We start from the raw sequence: 22,560 nt of genomic DNA, 5'->3' as shown, positions 1-22,560 counted from the left end.
TAAATTTGAACCTCATTGAGCAAGCTCAATGCAAGGGTTAATTAAGTGATTGATGGTTGTTCAGATCTATGCAATTGCACACAGGCTATTGCTGTAAACTTGGGATTTCACATTTTCATTCTCTTAAACTAATTATTTCCTCACTCTCTCTCTTTCTGAAAACTTGTGTGAATGCGTGTGTTTATGTGTTAGATTAGTTTATATGTCTTAGATTTATCCAATAAAGCCTTATTTATATTGAAAAGAGAAGTATCTTGTGTTTTGTGCTCACAAGTTAATGTCTTAAACTGCCGATCTTGTTACATGTGCTAATTAATAGTGTTTTCACTATATTTTGGATATAAATATCCATTGCAGAATTGATGTCATACGGCTCGTTCACTGACTCGCTGGCCATCTCAGTGATCAACCGTAAAACAGTGATTCTGTCCTAATTCCCTATTAATGGTGGAGTTCCCTTTAAAATCTTAAATGATTCCCTTTGAGCTAAATTGACCTGTTTCCCTTACAGTTACATAGTAGAGATGTAGGTGAATTTTAGAGTTTCTTTAGAAAGAACATTGTCATTTCTCTATATTGTTTAAAAAAACACTGTGGTAAAAAAACAGATAAACTCCATTTATTAAATGTGCTCTTCATTTACATAATTGTAAATTCTTTATTTTTATGTGGTTTCAGACAAAGCATGTTTTTAAAAAATCTACTTCCACCACGGATTCAAATCTCAAGTTGACAGTGTTGTGGCAAAAACAATTACTAACAAAATAGCATCACAGAGTAAGAGACAAGGAATCAAATTATATTTAAGGAAAGAAGTTTATTTTCCTTAAAGAGGTATGTTCATGTTTCAGCAGCTACCCTGAAGCACAACAGACCAGAAATCACACTGAAAGCAGACAGCCTTATTATACTGTTATCATCCCCCACTTCTTGCAGGTTTTCCTTAAACCAAACCTAGATGTATTCAGAAAAAACAATGGTCTTTCTAACCCCCTGGGCTTTTATTATCTTCTTTTCTGCACTGAAGAGTTCAAAGGCTCTTTCTGACCATTTGTTTTTACTGTTTGTTTGTGTGCCTTCACACCCGTGAGGCCAGAAGTACTAACCCTTCTGTCTTTCCTGATTAAATTACCTGCCCTAAAGACTTCAAAGGCTCTCTGTTTTACTGTGTGATGTCTTTGTTGCATTTCAGGTGACATACATAAAGAGAAAAACATTAATTTTCCTACAACAACAGTTTAACAGCTGAGCCCAAGCCTCTAGTAACAAAGAACTAGTAACGAAGGAAGATTTAATTGCTTCAGTGAAAGCTTATTGTATTACTGCATTAAAAGCTCACTGTATAATGTGGAGTAGAGTATTATGAGAGAGAGATGGACTGAGCGACTGTGATTACCTGCATCTGATGCAGCATTCATTTTTCAGCTCAATCTCATATTCAGAATAAAACATTAGCTTCAATGTCCGCTGAGGAAAAGTGATATCTTTGTCTTACTATCCTTTAAAGTGTTAAGGCTGTCATGAGTGCTGAACATCTGTTAATGCCCTGGAGCTCACATCTCTGAAAATGTTCAAGCTAATTTTTAGTAGACATTATCTTTATAAACAAACCACAAATTTGATGTCTAAACAACTACATTCTCATCTATAAAAAATAAATAAATTAAAAAAATCTTAAAACTACATTATGTGGCACAAAAACATTTATTTATAAAATTATAGTGGATTTTGGCATCTGCCATGACACTTCGCTGTGCGAAATACTGTAAGTGATACAAATAGTGAAATGGTTCCCGTGGTGATATTGGGTGAATACCTCATGGTTGGAAAGACCTCCCAGCCAATCAGATTTGAGAACCAACCGTAATGAGCATATAACACTTATAGACATTTGATAGAGTCTTAAAGGGGTCATCGGATGCAAAATTCACTTTACAAGTTGTTTGAACATAAATGTGTGTTGGAATTGTGTGTACACATCCATCCTATAATGATAAAAATCCACCCAGTGTTTTTTTTTAAATCCCTATTTTAAAATCCCCTTTCTCAAATCAGGCTGTTCCGAGATTCCTGTCAGAATGACGTAGTTCTGAACAGGCCCCTCCCACGATAGTTGATTGACAAGTTCGTCTTACCTTAAGACCTGCCCTGAGTGAGCTGAGAGCTGTCCGCCATTGTGTCGATTCCGGTGCAGGGGAAGACAAGAACGTCTCCGATTAAGCAATTGAGGTGTTTTGTTGTTGGATGTAATAATGAATATAGCAGTCGTCAGTCCCGACATCTGAGCCGCTGAAGACACAGAGGATTAATGTTACTTTCATCTTAAAGGGAATGTGCCGATCCCGATCTGCCTAAATGCGTTTAAGTTCGCGCAAATCATTCGTGATCCAGCTTCATCTACAGAAGAAGTGAGTATAAGGGTTTTTTATGAATCTTTGCAAATCGCCTTTCCTAATAATGTGCTAATTAGCCAGTTTCGCGGATGAAGTTTACAGTCTGCTTGTCACCCCACGGAAGAGAGGGGCGGGGTGAGAAGAGCACATTAGCATTTAAAGCAACATGGACTAGAACGGCTTCCTGAAAACAGAGCTGATTTAGACAGGGTTAAAAAGGTGTTTTTTACACTACCATTGAGAAATTTTAACCAAAGTATGTTATAGACTTTTCATTAAGACCCTAAATAATCATATCCACTTGTGGAAAATGGGTATCCGAGGACCCCTTTAATCACAGCAAGGCTACAACAATGATACTGTATATTGCGTTTATACAACAGTTCGATGGCACACTTGTGTAAATAAATAGGAAAGAACCACAGAATGTCTTAAAAAAAACCTTGTGTGTGGAACTACTTCCTTCCACCACAGATTCAAATCTCAAGTTGACAGTTTAACAGCTGAGCCCAAGCTTTCGTTACTAATTTGAAAATATCACTTTAGAACTAGTAACGAAGGAACTCTGATTTGCTTCATTGACAATAATAGCTTAATGTGTTGTGTAGAGTATTATGAAAGAGAGATCGACTAAGGTAGTGTGATTACCTTCTTCTGATACAGAATTCATTCTTCATCTCATATTCAGAATAAAACATTAGTTTGAATGTCTACTGAGGAAAGTGATATCTTTGTCGAAGTATCCTTTCAACTGTTGATGGCACTTGTCAAAACATTTGTTGGCTGTGTCTTACAAGGTGTTGTTGATAGAAAAAAAAGAATGTCCTTGTTTACAACCTTGTTTCAGTCGCTTTCAATATAAAAGTCTTTGCTGCTGACTCACTAAGTGTGCCTCACGCATCCTGAAAAGTGAGGCCAAAACATTTTGATCGTCATCTGGTGGCTGCCTGCAGCAAACCCCACCCTCCCCATGTAAATGAATGGGACATGAGCCAAACTAAATAATCAAAATATCACTTCAAATAAATGTTTCCCAGAGATGGCTTCCATCATTTTAGGTAGTTATTATCATGTTGATTTAGGTTCATATTCATTTTTGAAATAAGTTTACTTTTAGTTATTTGATGCTATAAAAACTGTTTGTGGAGTCATGATTGTAGGCTTACGATTGGGTCTGCTGGAGTTTTATTGGGACTTTGATACCGTACATCCAGGTCATGATAACTATTGTCAGGCTCTGGGTCTAAATGATATCATACATGCATTATATACAGTATATAGTTTCTATGTAGTTCCACATTGTTGTTATTATGACTTGATTGCATTTGGAACTTTCAGTCAAATTTTAATTTTAAAAAATTTATTTAACAGCTGCAGAAAAGTTCCTTGGGGAGAGCAAGAGACATGACATATTCAAGAATAATCTGAGGGCATGTGTGTGTGGGTGGAGAATCTTCCAGCTGAGGCCAACAACAAGATCCTGCTGGAACTGTATTTTGAGAAATGTGGGGATCCAGTAGAGGAAGTTATCACAATTCCATCAGCACAAGCAGCCATTATTATCTTTAAAGAGGAAGAAGGTAAATTTAAATTCAATTTCAATTTATTTATAAAGCACTTTTAAAACAACCTTAGTTTACCAAAGTGCTGTACACAATTACATTGACCCAATCACACAATAAAATAAACACATCATTAGAAAAACACAGTAACAAAACATTAAAAACATAGGAAAAAAAGACTTTTAAACTGAAGAAGCTGTTCTGAGAGAGTATGGCAAATTGTTCCAAAGCATGGGGCCAGCAACAGCAACGGCTCTGTCACCCCTACATTTCAATCTAGATCTAGAAACCAAAAGCAGATGCTTAGTCTGCATGTGATCTGAGTGATCTGGCTGGATTGTCTACAATAATCAACTCAGAGAGATATGGAGGAGCAAGGTTGTTTAGAGCTTTGTACACAAACAGCAGAATTTTGAATTGAATGCAATAATAAATCGGTAGCCAGTGCACTGAGCATAAGATAGGCGTGATGTGATTCCATCTGCGACTGCCTGTGAGCAAACAAGCAGCCACATTTTGGACCAGTTGCAGTCGATGAATAGATGAGACAAGCAGCCCATAGTATGCAAACAAACCTGCACTGACCCTTTACGGGCCCACTTAGGACTAGCCTAAGGGCCCCCAGCGGGCTGCCAGCGCAGGGCCTCTGAGATTTTGCTCACTGGCAAAACGTTGGCCCCTTAGTGCTGGCCCTGCATGGGCAGCCCTCACTTAGCCCACACTATTAATCTACAACAGGGGTGCCCAACCCTGGTCCTGATCAACACACCTGAACCAACTATTTAGGATCTGAAGGAGCACTTGATAATTACAGACAGGTTTGTTTAATCAGGGTTGGAACTGAACTCTGTAGGAAGGTAGATCTCCAGGAACAGGATGCACCCCTGATCTTGACTATAACAATACATCTGTTTAACTTTAAATACTTTTCAGCTACTATAACTTAAGTCTTTGGGGAAAACAGTTATTATTCATCTGAAATAGATGCAGTCACCAACACACAACTAATGTCTATATTGTCAAAAATGTACAGTAGACAAAGGTATTTCAAATCAATGGATTTATTAAATACAAAATAGAAAACATTCAACTCAGGTTAATACAGCTACATATAGCCAAAAATGTAAATACACAAACGTACAAAAAAAAGCAAACAAAGCAATGTAAGATTGTAGGATTTCGTCATGTGAAAGTTGATGTGTGTGAAAGTCTTATCTGTAGTACATCAATTTCCAAACACTGTCCGTAGCTGAAGTTGGCTGATAGCAAATGAATAATCCAACCTCTTGTAATGAAAACACGCCACAGCTCACAAACACCAGACTCTTCCTAACCAGGAACAATCAAAAATAGTCCAGACTATGGTCTCACATCAAAAAGAACTTTAAATATATTCAAACTGGACCATGATGTGATGTCCTCACTAGGGGTTGCATCGACTATTCGACTTCAGTGCTCTGCCATGATGCTTTAAGCTTGACGTCGACTTCCACATTTACGCTCCGTTTCCAAACAGTTCAAATGACACATAAATGCATACTCTGAAAGCGCTCCACAAGACTTGTGTGATTATATTACTCGATGCTCGAAATTGAACGGGACAATGCACGTTTTAAACAGCTTATTGTACAGGTAAATTAATCGCCGTTCTAATCTAATGCGCTGCTGCACTGTAACGCACGCACATAGGCTACAGACAGTAGCGCGTACATCACGCGCACAGAATCATTCAGCGCGGAAATGTATTGTCGACACTGTTCTGTGATTTCTCAATAAAATAGCTTAGAAACTGAAAAGTTCAAGCATATATTTCTTAATAACTAAATTCCACAGCTTCACTACTAGTAGAGAGACGCTGCCAGGCAGAATTAATTCACACACGCAATCGCTCTCACTAATGCATTCATATTAATGTAATATTTACTGTGCTACTTTATCTGTATCTGATTTAGAATGAGCAGAAATCTGTGAGAAATATAACGACCCAAAGACAAAAGAACTGATAAAAAAGCTGTTATAGGAGCAACAGCCATGTGGGCAGCGCTGTGTCATATGCCATAGCTGTGCACAAGGTGTTTGTCACAGCTCCAGACTTATTTGTTCATTAATGACGTCATCAGCGACTAGTCGACTTCGACTCGACTTTCATCACATAAAAGTCGACTTCAAAAAATCTGAAGTTGTTTAACCCCTAGTCCTCACCAATAAAGAGTCCTTCTAAAATGCATACAAATACGCTGTCTTTAACTCTTAGCATCAATCCAAACATAGGCCATACATACATGTACCATCTCTGCAAAAAAACATCAGCAATGTACACTTTTAATGTACTCCTTTAGACTGGGCTTGAAATTACACATTTTCCAATCAGGACACAGCACAATGTGTTCAGCAGGTGAGCCATGCTGGCTACTGCTGCTGGCTATTGCTAACTCCCTCTACCACATGGCTTTACTTAAGGAATCCTAAAACACTCTAGCATCCCTAGTGGTAAGGAAGAAAACTGCCCACAAAATTCTTATTAACAGGCTCATGTCTGGCCCACACTGGGCCATCATAGGATTAATGTGGGCAGTCCCATAGTGTGGGCTGCTCACAGAGAGTCTGCGGTGAGCCCAAAGCTGTGGGCCTCGCCTGGGCAAGCCCGCACCGGGCCTGTTTAGGTTTGGTGTGGGCTGGCCCTAGCCCACTGTGCCCACAAAAAGCCAGCATGGGCCCCGCAATGACATGTTTGCAGGGATAGCAAGTTACAATAGTCAAGTCGCAAAGAAATTAAAGCATGAATTACAATCTCAAAACTCTTCCTGCTTAGGAAGGGTTTAGCTTTTGCTAGTCTTCGCAGATGGTAGAAGCTGGTACTCACAGTAGAATTAATTTGTTTATTCAGCTTTAGGTCACAGTCCAGTATAAAGCCCAGATACTTGATCTCTAAGATCTTAGACTGTACATAAATACTGTACATGTACTTTTGCTAATACAGTTCTAGATTCAGTTGTAATACTTTTTCACCTAATTTTATTGATATCAATAAATGTAATCACTGCACCTTCAACTCTCATTCGTTTTCAGTCAAAGAGAGAGTTTTGAGGCAAAAGTATAAATTCTGTGCATTCCAGTCAAGATACATACATACCTACTTTAAATCACTGGATACGGTCCTGTATGAGTGGCTGGTATCACACCCCTTGTGGTTTAATGTGGAGAGTGACATTAAGAAAGTAGTAAAATATCAAGGATGGATGGATGCCTCTAAAGGGGTGCTGGCATTGGCAGGAGTGACCCATGAGATAATTAGTCTGAAACCCATCATGGAGATAATTTTAAAGAGAGCAACAAATCAAATAGAGAGAGAAAATATATTTCTCCTGCCGTGTATTCTTTGCTTGAACAAGATGGCCTGAAAAATGTTTCAGCTGTTTCTCCACACCAGCACATTGACTACAAAAAAAATAAATCAAAATAACATACTAATTTGATCAGGTCTTCGTATAGAAACACTTGCCTTCAAAAATTGAGTCCTTGAGAAGCAAATAATTATGAAACAGATGCACTAACAGATTGACTGTTCAATTCTGGAGTTTCTGAGATCAGTGGATTGTGATGAAATGTCTCATGGAATAACTGCTGTCTACACAATTGAAAATGGAGATGATGTTCTGTCTTTAACTCTTAGCATCAATCCAAACATAGGCCATACATACATGTACCATCTCTGCAAAAAAACATCAGCAATGTACACTTTTAATGTACTCCTTTAGACTGGGCTTGAAATTACACATTTTCCAATCAGGACACAGCACAATGTGTTCAGCAGGTGAGCCATGCTGGCTACTGCTGCTGGCTATTGCTAACTCCCTCTACCACATGGCTTTACTTAAGGAATCCTAAAACACTCTAGCATCCCTAGTGGTAAGGAAGAAAACTGCCCACAAAATTCTTATTAACAGGCTCATGTCTGGCCCACACTGGGCCATCATAGGATTAATGTGGGCAGTCCCATAGTGTGGGCTGCTCACAGAGAGTCTGCGGTGAGCCCAAAGCTGTGGGCCTCGCCTGGGCAAGCCCGCACCGGGCCTGTTTAGGTTTGGTGTGGGCTGGCCCTAGCCCACTGTGCCCACAAAAAGCCAGCATGGGCCCCGCAATGACATGTTTGCAGGGATAGCAAGTTACAATAGTCAAGTCGCAAAGAAATTAAAGCATGAATTACAATCTCAAAACTCTTCCTGCTTAGGAAGGGTTTAGCTTTTGCTAGTCTTCGCAGATGGTAGAAGCTGGTACTCACAGTAGAATTAATTTGTTTATTCAGCTTTAGGTCACAGTCCAGTATAAAGCCCAGATACTTGATCTCTAAGATCTTAGACTGTACATAAATACTGTACATGTACTTTTGCTAATACAGTTCTAGATTCAGTTGTAATACTTTTTCACCTAATTTTATTGATATCAATAAATGTAATCACTGCACCTTCAACTCTCATTCGTTTTCAGTCAAAGAGAGAGTTTTGAGGCAAAAGTATAAATTCTGTGCATTCCAGTCAAGATACATACATACCTACTTTAAATCACTGGATACGGTCCTGTATGAGTGGCTGGTATCACACCCCTTGTGGTTTAATGTGGAGAGTGACATTAAGAAAGTAGTAAAATATCAAGGATGGATGGATGCCTCTAAAGGGGTGCTGGCATTGGCAGGAGTGACCCATGAGATAATTAGTCTGAAACCCATCATGGAGATAATTTTAAAGAGAGCAACAAATCAAATAGAGAGAGAAAATATATTTCTCCTGCCGTGTATTCTTTGCTTGAACAAGATGGCCTGAAAAATGTTTCAGCTGTTTCTCCACACCAGCACATTGACTACAAAAAAAATAAATCAAAATAACATACTAATTTGATCAGGTCTTCGTATAGAAACACTTGCCTTCAAAAATTGAGTCCTTGAGAAGCAAATAATTATGAAACAGATGCACTAACAGATTGACTGTTCAATTCTGGAGTTTCTGAGATCAGTGGATTGTGATGAAATGTCTCATGGAATAACTGCTGTCTACACAATTGAAAATGGAGATGATGTTGTGATTGGAAGCACAGAAAGAGCACTTGCTGAGGCAGAGAAGAGGGTGAATACAGTTCTCACAACCAAAAACCTCACTGTAAAAGTTCAGGGTGTCCTTCAAATGCCAGAGTGGCTGGATCTCAAAAACAACTGGAAAATTAATTCAGCTGCGGATGGGTGTATATTTTAGCAGCTGGAGCTTTTTGCTTTGCAAAAAAAGAAGCACTCAAAACACCGCACACTAGAGACACCTACTGGTCAAGATGGTGTAAATACAGCGAGAATACAGCCCATTGAGCCCAATAATGATATACATAATATGATGATCTTTCATACACCAAGTGTACATTGCTTTATGTAACACAACATTTTCGTTTTGATACCATGTATAACTGTGGGACGAGACTGGCCAGTAATGTGTGGGTAGCTTGTCTTATGAGAAAGCACAAATAGCTTAGTTATGGCGACACATAGAGAGTGTCTCTGAAGATGTGCTTGACGTGCAGCCTTTTTTACCTTTCTATTCAGAGTGATTTATTAACAGCGTTTCCACTCGCTGTGTGAGCAGAAGAATGTTTGTTGTGGTACTGATCTGGCGGCTGTGAGCTTTAACCGTATTCTCTCTGCATTCTGAGTTTGGGTTGGGGATTGAGCGCTGAGATGTTTTACTGCAGTGCACTTTCGCTAAAGGGCAGACTAGCCACTGTTTCTTGTGTATTTAAGTGTCTTTTTTATTTATTTATTTATTTATTTTCATTTCATTTTCTATTAGATATTAGGTTCATTTGAAGGCAGCTTGTTTATCAGAGTCAAACGTAAAATGTCAATAACTCTTCTCTCATAGGCTTGCTGCGTTTATTAGCTGTTTTGGTGTCAACGTTATACAATCGCAGCTTCTATTGTCCCTGTGCTGATCTGGCCACACTCACAGTTTTCGTGCTCTGACGAAGAAACGAAAGTGAAAAATAAGCAGGAGGGCGTGATCAACTTTATACACTGACTCAATTCATTTCCTAGTTGACCAGAAGGATCACGATGGACGAATATCCGTATCCCATCACTGTAGAGGGAAACTGGGAGTCTGAACAAGCTAAAAGTGTGAAAAATAAACTTCAGATTTACTTCCAGAGTAAGAAGAAATCTCAAGGAGGAGACTGCGCCGTGAAATATGATGACAAGAGCAACTCTGCTACGATTCTGTTCAAATCGTCTGACAGTAAGTGCTGAACACAAAGAGCATGTTAACAGAATAACACGCTTTTATTTAATTATTGATTAAAGTATATTTTATTTAGTAATGTAGGCTATAATCAAGCTGTCGATACACTTATTTCAGGTTCAAATACAAAGCGTTACTCTAGCCTCCTCTGTCATTTAAATAAAAGTAAAGAAGTGAATACTTATTAACATATCAGACTAAAAGATTGACACACACTGACTCGGCAAATTATTAATAAAGCAATACCTGTAGTATGGACAAACATGTCCGAATATAGCCTAGGACGTCCTACCGGAAGAGTTATGAGCTTCTGCGTCACATCATCATTAAGCGTTATAGTCACATTCGCTAATCACGTACAATTATATATAACTTACTGTGTTGTCTTGTGCTGTTCTTTGTTTTAAAGTATTGTGTTCTGACGAAGTCTGATTATTTGTGTTTAAGTCCGAGATGGCGTGCTCTCAAAGGCAGAACACATTATTACCATTGACAATCAGCAAATCAAGTTGAAAGTGTACAAACCCAGCGATGCAGAGGAACAGACAGACAGCGCTGGACAAAGAGTAAGTGTTTATTTTTTTTATTATTATTTTTAAAAATGTTTTAACGGTTTTATGGTTAAGACATCCAGGGCCGCATTAAGACCGCACTGGGCCCCGGGGCTATTACTTACTGCAGGGCCCCCATCACAATAATGATATTGATGATATATATATATATATATATATATATATATATATATATATATATATATATATGGTACAACGGAGCTAAAGACCCCCCTTAAGAAAAAATGTGCCATTCACTGCGCCTAAAATGTATAATTGCAGAAAAAAAATATATACGTTGTATTGAACATTAATGGAGCAACAGATTTTGTGTGAAATAAATCATTTAAGTTGTTTATTTTGTTTAAAATTTGTATAAATGTATGAGGTGGCAAGAGGGGCTTTTTACCCCACACACGGGGTAAAAGGCTCACCAGCATGGGGTAAAAGGCACATGGTATTGATACAAATACTTCAGCTAAAATAATGTTTTTTTTAAATAATGTCTAAATTAATACTTGTTCAAAACAATCACTTTAGCAAAGTTTGTACTATTTTCTGCTTATTTTGAAAAATAAAAGTATAAAGTTTTTTTCCAATAAATATGCTGTCATTAAAATGTGTTAATATTATATAGTTAGGGGGTAATTTTAAAATCACACAAGGTCCCCAGATAATACTAATCCCTTGCGAATAGGTCTTAAGAAGATGGTTGTCATTTCTCCAAATTGTTGAAAATGGCCGGAAAGACTGAATAACTAACCCTTCTTCATTAGTTCTCCATTTATGTAACTGTAAATACTTTATGCTTGTGTGGTTTCAGATGGACCAGGGGTGTGGATATCAGGAACCAAGTAAGTAAATCATCTGAACTTTGGTCTCTGGCTAATTACATACATGCAGCCTTTTATTGGTTAATGTTTTGTGGATGTACTTATTAACATTCATTTTAAACAGTAAAGATATCAGTTAGGTAGTTAATTGGTACATTTATTTTATTTATTTTTTTATGTTTGTTAGCTAGATGACACTGCTAGGTGACTTTGCAACAAATAATTTGCATTGGAATTTAATAAATAGGTGTCACTTTTATTATGTCTAAAGCTCAAAGTGCCTCTCAGACTGATGTGAATGTGAAGAAGCCTCAAGAGTCAAGTGCTGTGGTGCTGGAGAACCTTCCAGATGATATTAAACAAGATGTTTTAAGTCTTTTGGTGGAGAACATCAGCAGTCTTTCTGAAAATGACTTTAGCGTAGAATTAATACCAGAATTAAGAAAAGCAGTTGTGACTTTTAAAAATCCCAGTGGTAAGTTTTACTGTAAAATATAAATTCATTTGTATGTTTTATCATAATTTAAACATGTTTTACAAATTAAAAGTTAATTTAGCTTAATCTTGATTACATGACACTTTACATGGTGGTCTTTTTTTTGGACAGGGGTAAGAGTTTGTGTATCTGAAAATTATTTTTGATAATTTGACAACTTAATGTTTTTTATGTTTTATTAAATGTGTCTGGCACATTGGAAAAAAAATAATTTCTTACAGCTGCAGAAAAGTTCCTTGAGGACAGCAGGACACATGAAAAGTTCAAGAAGAATAATCTGAGGGCCCATGCACTGGAGAGAAGCACAAGTGTGCGAGTGGAGAATCTTTCAGCTGAGGCCAACAACAACAAGATGCTGCTGGAACTGTATTTTGAGAAATGGGGCGGTCCAGTAGAGGAAATTATCAAAATTCCATCAGAACAAGCAGCCATTATTATCTTTAAGGAGGAAGAAGGTAAATACATGTGCAATTGCTGGTAGTCCTTGATATTACAGTTCCAGATTTGCTAACACTTGCCTCATTTTGTCAACACCAATGTATTCATTCATTGCACCTCTAACTTTTATTGTTTTTCAGCCAAAGAGAGAGTTTTGAAGCAAGAAAATAACATCTGTGATGTTCCAGTCAAGATGTATCCCTACTTCAAATCACTTGATACGATCTTATATGGTGGCAAAAGACCCCATTTGAAGCTGCCTGAACACATTACAGTCAGTGTACATCCTGCCATCAGGGAGTTCATCCTCAAGAAAGGGCAGATTTCCTCTATAAAAGACCAGATGAGCTCACACTTCTGCCAAATAAACATGGACAAACCTGAAGCTTTGCTCAGTCCTGATCCAGCATTACTGAAACAGAAAGGAGGTACCAGACAACTTATTGATGGCTGGAGTAAGAATACCATTGATGCCTTCAAGAAAATCATCTCAAATTACACAACATCTGAGTGGCCGGTGTCATACTCCTTGTGGTTAAATGTGAAAAGTGATATTAGGAAAGTAGTGAAAGATCAGGTTTTTACAGATTTGGATGCCTCTAAAGGGGTGATGACATTGGCAGGAATGACCCATGAAGTAATTGGATTGAAACCCATCATGGAGAAAATTTTAGCGAGAGCAACAAATGAAATAGAGAGAGAAAAGAAGAGTGTGACTGAATATTTGGAGATTTCTCCTGCCGTGTACTCTCTACTTGAACGAGATGGCCTGAAAAGTGCTACAGCTGTTTCCCCACATCTGCTGGTTGACTACAACAAAAAAAATAAAAGATTAGTTTTATCAGGTCTTCATACAGAAATTCTTGCCATCAAAAATTGGGTCCTTGAGAAGAAAGTAAGTATGAAACAGAAGCCCTTACAAATTGACCGTTCAGTCCTGGAGTTTCTGAGATCAGTGGATTGTGATGAAATGTGCACAGATCTCTTCATATCTCATGGAATAACTGCTGTCTACACAATCGAAAATGGAGATGTTGTTGTGATTGGAAGCACAGAAAGAGCACTTGCTGAGGCAGAGAAGAGGGTGAATACAGTTCTCACAACCAAAGACCTCATTATAGGAGATCTGGGTGTCCTTCAAATGCCAGAGTGGCATGATCTCAAAAGACAACTGGAAAATTCATTCAGTATTTTCAAAAAGAGATCTGTGTTTATAAACCTCTCTAAAAAGAGAGACAAAGTTATAGTGACTGGATTCAGAGAACCAGTGATGGAAGTCAGTCAGGACTTAGGACGATTCATTGAGAAACACACAAGCATTGAAGAAACTGTTTGTGTCAAATCACATGCCGTGGTTGAATTCATAAAAGACAGAAAATCACAAGACTGGCAGCATTTTATCAAGTCTGAGGAGGTGAAAGTGAGTTTTGATCCAAAGAGACCCTGGATTAAACTGTCTGGAAAGCATACATTTGTCCAGCCAGCTTTGACTCTATTTGAAAGTTTGGCAGAAGGCCTCTACACAGACACACTAATCATTAAAAAGGCAGGAGTAAAGAAGTACTTCATGGAACAGGGTAAAATGATGTTCTCAGTGCTGTTAAAGGAAAAAAGATTTGTTGTGGTTCTTCAGGAAGATGACATGCTGGATGAAGAAGAAGATGAATTTCCTGTAGGTAGTTTTGAAGATATTGGCCAAGTCTCTTGTGAGGTTCGAATGCCAGGTGGAGTAACAGTTACTGTCAGGAAGGCAGACATTTGCAAGCTCCATGTTGATGCTGTGGTCAATGCTGCTAATGAAGATCTGAAGCACATCGGTGGTTTAGCTTTAGCACTTCTCCAAGCTGCTGGACCAAGTCTGCAGCAAAACTGTGACTTACACACAAAAGCAAATGGACCTCTGAAGCCTGGAGATGCCATCATCACTGCTGCTGGTCGTCTTCCCTGTAAATATGTAGTGCACGCTGTTGGACCTCGTTTCAGTGATTCAGACAGACATACCGCTGTTCAACGCCTGAGACGTGCTGTGAGGGAAAGTCTGAATCAGGCGTCAAGCAGAACCTGTTCCTCCATTGCAATCCCAGTTATTAGCTCAGGGATATTTGGTTGTCCTCTCGACCTTTGCACTGAATCAATCGCCAAGGAGGTGCATGAGTACATTGAAGATCGTAACCACAGAGCCTCTAATAGCACCTTAACTGAAATTCACTTGGTTGACAATAATGGCAGCACTGTGAATGCCATGACTCAAGCTGTCAGAAAGGAGTTTGCTGCTTATAACCCTAAAATGACTTTCCCTCATAAAGCCAAACCCCATGGGTATAGTAACTATGGACAAGGGTATCGTGGCCGTTGTCGTGGTCGTGGTCGTGGCCGTGGCCGTGGTCGTGGAAACTATAGCCAAAAAAACCAACAGTTTGAAGGCTCCAAAAGCCGTGGAGACTTTGAAGGACAACCATACTCAAAATCAAGATCAGATAAATCTGAAGGGTTAAGTGTTCTTGAGACCAAAACTACACAAGAGGGACTAAAAATCATTCTGATCAAAGGGAACATCCAGGATGCATATGTAAGTGAATAATAGTAATGGCACAAAAATACAGTAAAATAAAATGAAGAGTTCAGATGCAAAATCCTCTAAGTGCCATCTGAAATTTTCATCTAAAATGAGCATTTTTATCAGACTCCTATATTTATGTTGATGTATTTCACTTTAATGGCATAGAAAAGGACCTATACATTGCCGTTAAAGTAAAATTACTGAACCTAAACATAGGAGCCTGATACAAATGCTAATTTTAGAAGAAAATTTCAGATGGCACTTAGAGGCTTTTGCATCTGAACTCTTCAAATATACTTAAAGGGATAGTTTATCCAAAAATCAAAAGTCTGTCTATTACTCACCCTCAAGTCATTCCATAACAGAATTTAAATTTTTCATTAAACTGTCCCTTTAAAGATACAGTCTCTGAAAAAAGGCTTATATGCCATTATAAGTCAGAGTGAAATATGATAATCAAAGGATGACCAATTCCTATAAAAGAAGTGTCTGATTTTATTCTTCTGCAGGCTAATATCATTGTAAACACTATATCGGAGGACTTGGACCTCAGAAAAGGTGCCGTTTCCAAAGCACTCCTTCAGACTGCTGGTTATCAGCTCCAATCAGAAATCAACACAGCTGCTCGCTCAAACGGTGTGAATTATGGTGGAATGCTCATCACAGATGGTTATGAATTGAAATGTCAAAACGTCTTCCATGTAGTTTGCCCATTTTGGAGACAGGGCTCAGAAGATAAGGTGAGAAAAACAATTTTGTAATTGAATTATAACAAAATCATCATTAACTGTGTTACAGCTGGCTGTTTTTAGGACTAAATGTTATCGCATATGTGAGCTTAATTTATTTATTTAAATGGTACTTTCTTTAAAGATTAAAATAGATATATTTATTTACATTTTAAAAGGTACTCATTCAGATCATTAGAGATTGCCTGAATAAAGCAGAAAGCTGGAGAAAGGCTTCAGTCGTCTTCCCAGCTATCGGGACTGGGAATCTTGGCTTTCCTAAAGATCTGGTGGCCAGAATCATGCTGACAGAAGTCCAGAAATTTAAGCCGACAAACCTTCGAAAGGTAACTGTGATTGTGCACCCTTCTGACAAGGAGAGTGTAGAGGTGAGTGTGAAAACTTGATTCAAGAACCATACAAACTCAAACAGCATGACTAATATACAGTATGTATGTTTATTGTTTAAACTATAAACTTTTGTTCATGTTAGGTTGTATATTTCTGTGCTTTACCTATTAGTGCTTTACCAGCGTCTTTAGACATGGGATTCAGGGTCCCGTTACAAAAGAAGCTCATCAATATGCCCTGCCGAATATTTCTAGCAAATCAGCTCAGAAATCTGGTAACTCTTTCTTATCTGATGTCCATCACATTTATTTTTTAAGTACATTTTGTTAGAATATTTATTCTATTAACAAAGACAAGATTGAGATTTTCCATGCATCTTTATGTTTTTCTTTAGAGCTTGTTGGCAAAGTCTCCTCTCCCTCTCTCGGGGTGCACACTATGCAGCTGGGTCAAGTGACTCTGGAGGTTTCATCAGGAGACATAACTAAAGAAAAAACTGATGCCATTGTGAATTCCTCAAATCATACATTTTCTCGGAAAACAGGTTAATCCAACTTCACACCCACTGTTTTACCTGTTTCAGTGAATCATTTATAATTTATGTCGCATTCGAAGAGAATTATACAATTTCTCTTTGTAATCTAGGAGTATCCAAGGCCATTTTAGATGCTGCTGGAGTACAAGTGGAACGAGAATGTTCACAGATTGGTTTGTATACTTTTTAAATTATTCTTTCTTCTTGTTGATGAACTTTACTTTTTTGAATACATTCATTTTTGCCATATACTTAAAGAGAGATCTAATGGCTTTTAGATGCTTTGGTAAACGTAGTGTACATGTTTCAATAGTGGGATCATCAAGCATGCAACAAGCAGAGATTGTTACTTCAGCCGGGCGGCTTCCATGTGGAAACATCATCCATATTATTGGACACAATAGTCCATCTGGCATTAAGGATGTTGTTTTGTCTGTTCTGAAGTTATGTGAGTCACACCAGATGACTTCTGTTGCTTTCCCAGCTCTTGGCACTGGTAAGACACTTTAGTTGTGAGAGTCTTGTAGCCTCTGGTTTTTATTCACTTTGTGTGATTCTATTTTTTACATAATTGTTTAGTAGAGTTTTGTTTAGTTACTTATTGTATAATTAATTAAAAGTAGGACTGTCAAAATTAATGCATTATTCATTTTTTTATTTCAGTTTAATGCATTAAAACCATTTAACACAATTAACACTGCATGCTTTTTTTTCCTGGCATTCTTTGGCTAGTATTACAGTAAACTATATGATCATGCTATCAAGCACGATAAGATGCAAAAGAGAGCTTAAAGGGGTCATGAACTGCCTTTTTTTATTATCTTGTACTGTTCTCTGAGGTCCACTTATAATGTTATCAAGATTTTTACATCAAAACACATAATATATTAGCAGTAATAGGCTATTTTCTGTCCTGTTTGACCTCCCTCATCAGAACGCTCTGTTTGAATAGGCGCGGTGGACTGTAGACACAGAAGCACTGTAAACGCCCACTGCTATGATTGGCTAACAGTTGTTTATGTTTGACAGCTACATCCTTCACAGATGGACACTGCTGTGATTTAGGTTAAAAACGCATAAATACTCAGTTCATATCAAACGATCTGTAATAACAGACAAAGCAATAGTGATCACGTAATAAAAACAGTTACTCACACTCGTGTGGTGCGACATTACGTTAGATCCAATATAGTCGGCACAGAATCGTCTTTTAATTTCAGTCTTTCAGAAAATCCGGTGTCGAATTGTACCTTGTTTGTAAACTAATCTGTGGTGAAATGAAGTGAGCAAACGACCAACCTTTTACTGACGTGGTCTAGAACTTCATTAAAAATAAAGCTAATCCACTCTTACCTAATATTGGGATCCGATGGAAGGTTATGCATAGACTGTGTTTGTCCACAATTTGGCACTGCACAGCGTCTTGTTATCTTCGGAGCCATCTTTATCGTTTGGTTTCTGTGTAGACCTGCGTTTGTCTCTCTCGTTATTTACACTACGTGTGTGAATCAGTGGGCGGAGCTAAACAGGCAGTGATGTAGAAGCAGGTGCTGATCTTCTTCTGCGGAGGTGGGGTTTACCCACTCTTACGTCATAGAGTGGCACATTCCACAAGCTGTCGTTTTGGCAGATTGGCTTCAATATAAACTGTTTTTAGACTAAAGAGAAAGTTTTGAGTTCTGAAACTTACACAATGTTTTTATAGTACAATGACCTCTTATATGTCAAAAGATCAAGGGAATTTTGATTTCTCAGTTCATTACCCCTTTAATTCGGTACTGGCGCGCTGTTTCTGTGCTGCTCTTTGTGAGCACAGGAATCAGGCGCACAGAAAGCTGCTTCAGACAGCGTGCTAATAGTGCAGTGAGTTATTTTTCGCATTGCAACTAACAAAAAAACACAAAATTATATAAAAATGCCTGGTTTTGGCGAGTGACCTCGTAAACACAGTCTTAAATTAGTTAAAAAGTCCTAAATGACCGTAAAGGACTGGGAGAAAATCGGATGTGTCAGTCATGTGCATCAGGATTTAAAGAGACAACACTGCTTTTAAAGTGAAACCTGCTGCAGTCTGACATTGATGTAAATCAAAGAACAAAAAAAAAAAGATAAATTACTCAGTGCTTGCTGATTAACTTTTGTAGCTTGAATGAAGATTAATCTACATTCAATTTATAATTTAAGCATAGACCTATAGAATTTATGTGAAGATTGTTTTAAGTTCACTTAAATTAAAATCTTTATTGTTTTTACATTAATTTGGAGATTCAATGTGATTATATATGAATATATAAATTTGCGATTAATAGTGAATAATTCAGAAAATGTGCGATTAATTATTATTATTTTTTTTTATTGATTGTCAGCACAGCAAACATTTTTACTGACATACTGTGTGAATTGTTCACTATTCTTTTCCTTTGTCTCTAACCCTTTAGGTCAGGGAGGTGCAAATCCAGCTGATGTTGCAGATGCAATGGTTGATGCACTTGTTGACTTTGCAAAGAAAAAGAAACCAGTGCATGTCAAATGTGTGAAGTTTCTTATGTTCCAGTTGAACTTGGTGGCAGACTTTCACCAAAGCATGGTCAGAAGATCTGGTGAGAAAGTAGAAGAGGATCAAAGTGTGCTTACCAAAATTAAAGGTCAGTAAAGAAATATAAATGCTCTTTTCATCTATTTATCTGAATAAGTTTAATAAACAATAATTGATCCCTCTTTTCTTTCTAAAGATCAGTAAAGAATAAAAAAAAGTATGATAATCCCATCCATTTTTTTTTCAAATACCACAATTGATCCCTCTGTTTCTTCCCATCAAACATGTTCCTGTAAAAAAGAAGAAAGTTCAGAATCTCCTACAAATGAAGAGTTTGTAATGGTAGGTGAGGAAATTGAGCCAGTTGTGTTTCAACTGTGTGGAGAGACACCAAAAGACCTGAGTGAAGCCAAGGACATGATCAACAGTTTGATATTACAGGAGCATGTGATCATCCCAATCCATGATCCAGTCATTGCTCATTTCACCAGGGAGGATGTAGAAACGCTGAATGCCATGCAGAGAGAGCTCACAGTCAGTGTCCGGCTTGAGAAGAAAGGCCAAGACTCTGTCATCACACTGGAGGGCCTGACAAGAGACGTTCATACTGCAGACATTCGTATCCGAGACATGATCCGCAAGGTAGAAAAGAACCAAATCCGAAGAAGTGAGGCATTTATAATTAGCAGTGTGATTAAGTGGCAATATCAGGAGAATGGACACAGCGTCATAAACTTTGATATGTTGACCAATTATCACTTGGAACAGGCGTATCAGAACAAACAGCCTTTAGTAAGAATCAAGATTAATAATGATGAATATGAGGCTCATTTAGTTCTCAAAGTGGCCATAAGAGGGAACCTGAGGATTGCACTGAACAGAGTAGAATTGTAAAGTGAGATTATTTTATAATTAAGACATCGATTAGAATGGCATCATGTACAGATATTACTTACTCAAGTAAGTTTTTCATCTTGTTGTCTGCAGTAGCTCAAATCTATTTTCCGTTATACTGGATATAAACTAAAATTTATTCTTGCCTTTTTGTTGAAAGAGAACAGAACAGCACGCTTTGGAAAAACTATATGATCAAAACACTCACAAAAACAATGGAAAGCATCTCTTCCACGGCACCAGCCAAATCAACAGTCATGACTTCAATCACAGCTTTGCTGGCATGTATCAGTCAAATTCAGTATAAACTGTTTTTAGGAGCCTTGTATGGGAATAGTACATATTTTGCTGTGGACCCAAGTTACTCAGCCCAAAGCCACTTAAAACCTGATGTCAATGGACATAAATGCATGTACCTTGCCAGTGTGGTTGTCATGATTTAAATCAAGGAGTGAAATCTTGTTCCGCCTACGAAAAGCTCCAATAGTGCTGATCGATACAACAGTGTGACTAACAACATGACCAAGTCAACCAATACCTAATCACCTAATCAGTTTCCATTAATGATTATGAGATCAGTTTTTGTTGCTATTTTTGTTGTTTCTGTGATGATGAACACATAATGTTTAAGTATATAATGTATATGTGATAATTACTGCCAGAAATTACAGTAACTATTACAGTGTAAAGAAAAAGAGTTTGTGCTGAGCATTTGGGGATTATGTTTATGGGGCTTAAATGAGCACATTGATTGAAATTATACATACAATTATGTAACCATAAAAATAACAAAGGACTTCAGTAAATTATGATTGGTGAATAAAAAAATGTGAATTATTTACTACGTCCTTTAAACCAGAGATGCCCAAACCAGGGCCTTTAGGCCAGAGTTGGCCCACTTAGACCTTGAATTTTTCCTATATATCCTCTTGTATTAACATTTTTATTTATTTATTTATTTATTTTTATTCTTGCATTACAATTTAGAAAATATAAATACAATTTGATTTGAAAAAAAAAAGCTAGGCTTTAATATAAATATTTCATATAGTGCAGTGCTGGATATAATGCCACATTTATGTTTGGCCCATGGTCCTCAAATAAGTTTTATTTGTGGCCCTTCATAGTAAAAAGTTTGAGTAACATGAGTAACATTCCATATGACTTAAAGGGATAGTTCACCCAAAAAATAAAATTATGTCAATAATTACTCACCCTTATGTCGTTCCAAACCCATAAGACCTTTGTTCATCTTCGGAACATAAATTAAGATATTTTGATGATATCCAAGAGCTTTCTGACCCTGCATAATTGAACAAATTAATGAAGACAATCCAAAAAAACCTACAGGTCAAGACATTGTAAATGCAACGATAATACAGCCCAATACATGATGAAACAACAACATGATTTTCCTTTGCTTTATGTAACACAAATATTTAGTTGTGATACCATGTATAAATAATAGAAAGGAATAATTTTCATTTTTAATACAGAAGTAATTATTTGGATTTGTTGTTTATAATTAGTTTTCTTCGTTTAAGCACTTTTCTCGTTATGTATCCAACTTGAATAAGTGAATCAGAATCAGAATCAGAATCAGAATGAGTTTTTATTGCCAGGTATGTTTACACATACGAGGAATTTGTTTTCATGACAGAAGCTCCACAGTGTAACAGAATGTCAGTGACAGAACAAAAACACAGATAATAAAAAATAGAAAAATAGAATAAGTAACTAAGGAATAAAAATATACAAATCGACAATTGTATGTACAGGTATATAACAATAGACATTTGTATGTACAGGTATATTATGTGCAAATTGAAATGTAGACTGAGTGTGTGTATTAGATAAATAAGTGTATGAGTGAATAAATAGTGTGTGTTCCACAGTTATTGTCAAGTGTTCATGAGATGGATGGCCTGAGGGAAGAAACTGTTCCTGTGTCTGGTCGTTCTGGTGCTCAGTGCTCTGTAGCGTCGACCAGATGGCAACAGTTCAAAGAGGGAGTGTGCTGGATGTGAGGGGTCCAGAGTGATTCTGCCAGCCCTTTTGCTCACTCTGGACGAGTACAGTTCTTGGAGAGAAGGGAGGGTTGTACCAATGATTCGCTCAGCAGTCCGGACTACCCTCTGAAGTCTTCTGAGGTCAGATTTGGTAGCTGAGCTGAACCAGACAGTTATTGAAGTGCAGAGGACAGATTCAATAATGGCGGAGTAGAACTGTTTCAGAAGGATGGGCGATACCAGTTATTCTGTTTTCGATACGATACCGATACTTTTAAATGGCAGTATCGTTGATATTGATACCGATACGATACTTCTAAACTGAACTTTTAAATTATCACATTTATTAAATTATTAAATTACTAAGAGTCAAATGGGCAATGACATCCACTTAACTTT

At 37.5% G+C, this 22,560-nt stretch overlaps 2 protein-coding genes across 2 annotated transcripts in view; both read left to right on the top strand.

Annotated features, from left to right (window-relative positions):
• Nucleotides 1-22,560, top strand: part of LOC107586145 (poly [ADP-ribose] polymerase 14-like) — a 53,582-nt gene that overhangs the window by 19,567 nt on the left and 11,455 nt on the right. The gene's annotated exons all lie outside the window — the stretch shown is intronic.
• On the top strand, nucleotides 10,044-21,073 carry LOC107586146 (poly [ADP-ribose] polymerase 14-like). Its single transcript, XM_016273397.1, has 14 exons — nucleotides 10,044-10,227; nucleotides 10,678-10,796; nucleotides 11,605-11,635; nucleotides 11,886-12,089; nucleotides 12,332-12,565; nucleotides 12,689-15,117; nucleotides 15,618-15,848; nucleotides 16,016-16,225; nucleotides 16,359-16,461; nucleotides 16,582-16,731; nucleotides 16,833-16,895; nucleotides 17,036-17,218; nucleotides 19,161-19,367; nucleotides 19,560-21,073. The coding sequence occupies exons 1-14, from the start codon at nucleotides 10,047-10,049 to the stop codon at nucleotides 20,150-20,152; spliced, it is 4,938 nt and encodes a 1,645-aa protein (XP_016128883.1). The 5' UTR covers nucleotides 10,044-10,046; the 3' UTR covers nucleotides 20,153-21,073.

This window comes from Sinocyclocheilus grahami, unplaced genomic scaffold (genome assembly GCF_001515645.1).
Source record: "Sinocyclocheilus grahami isolate Dianchi unplaced genomic scaffold, SAMN03320097.WGS_v1.1 scaffold78.1, whole genome shotgun sequence".
NCBI classification, from domain to species: Eukaryota; Metazoa; Chordata; class Actinopteri; order Cypriniformes; family Cyprinidae; genus Sinocyclocheilus; species Sinocyclocheilus grahami.
Note: the sequence above shows the minus strand (reverse complement) of the source record. Positions and strands in the feature narration are given on the sequence as shown.

What these genes read in the sequence shown, in the direction of transcription:
- LOC107586146 (XM_016273397.1), top strand. Translation starts at nt 10,047, where the DNA reads ATGGACGAATATCCGTATCCCATCACTGTAGAGGGAAACTGGGAGTCT. An exon ending in CAGACAGCGCTGGACAAAGA is followed by an intron (nt 10,797 to 11,604) that starts GTAAGTGTTTAT and finishes GTGTGGTTTCAG; the next exon opens with ATGGACCAGGGGTGTGGATA. An exon ending in CAAATCAGCTCAGAAATCTG is followed by an intron (nt 16,462 to 16,581) that starts GTAACTCTTTCT and finishes GTTTTTCTTTAG; the next exon opens with AGCTTGTTGGCAAAGTCTCC.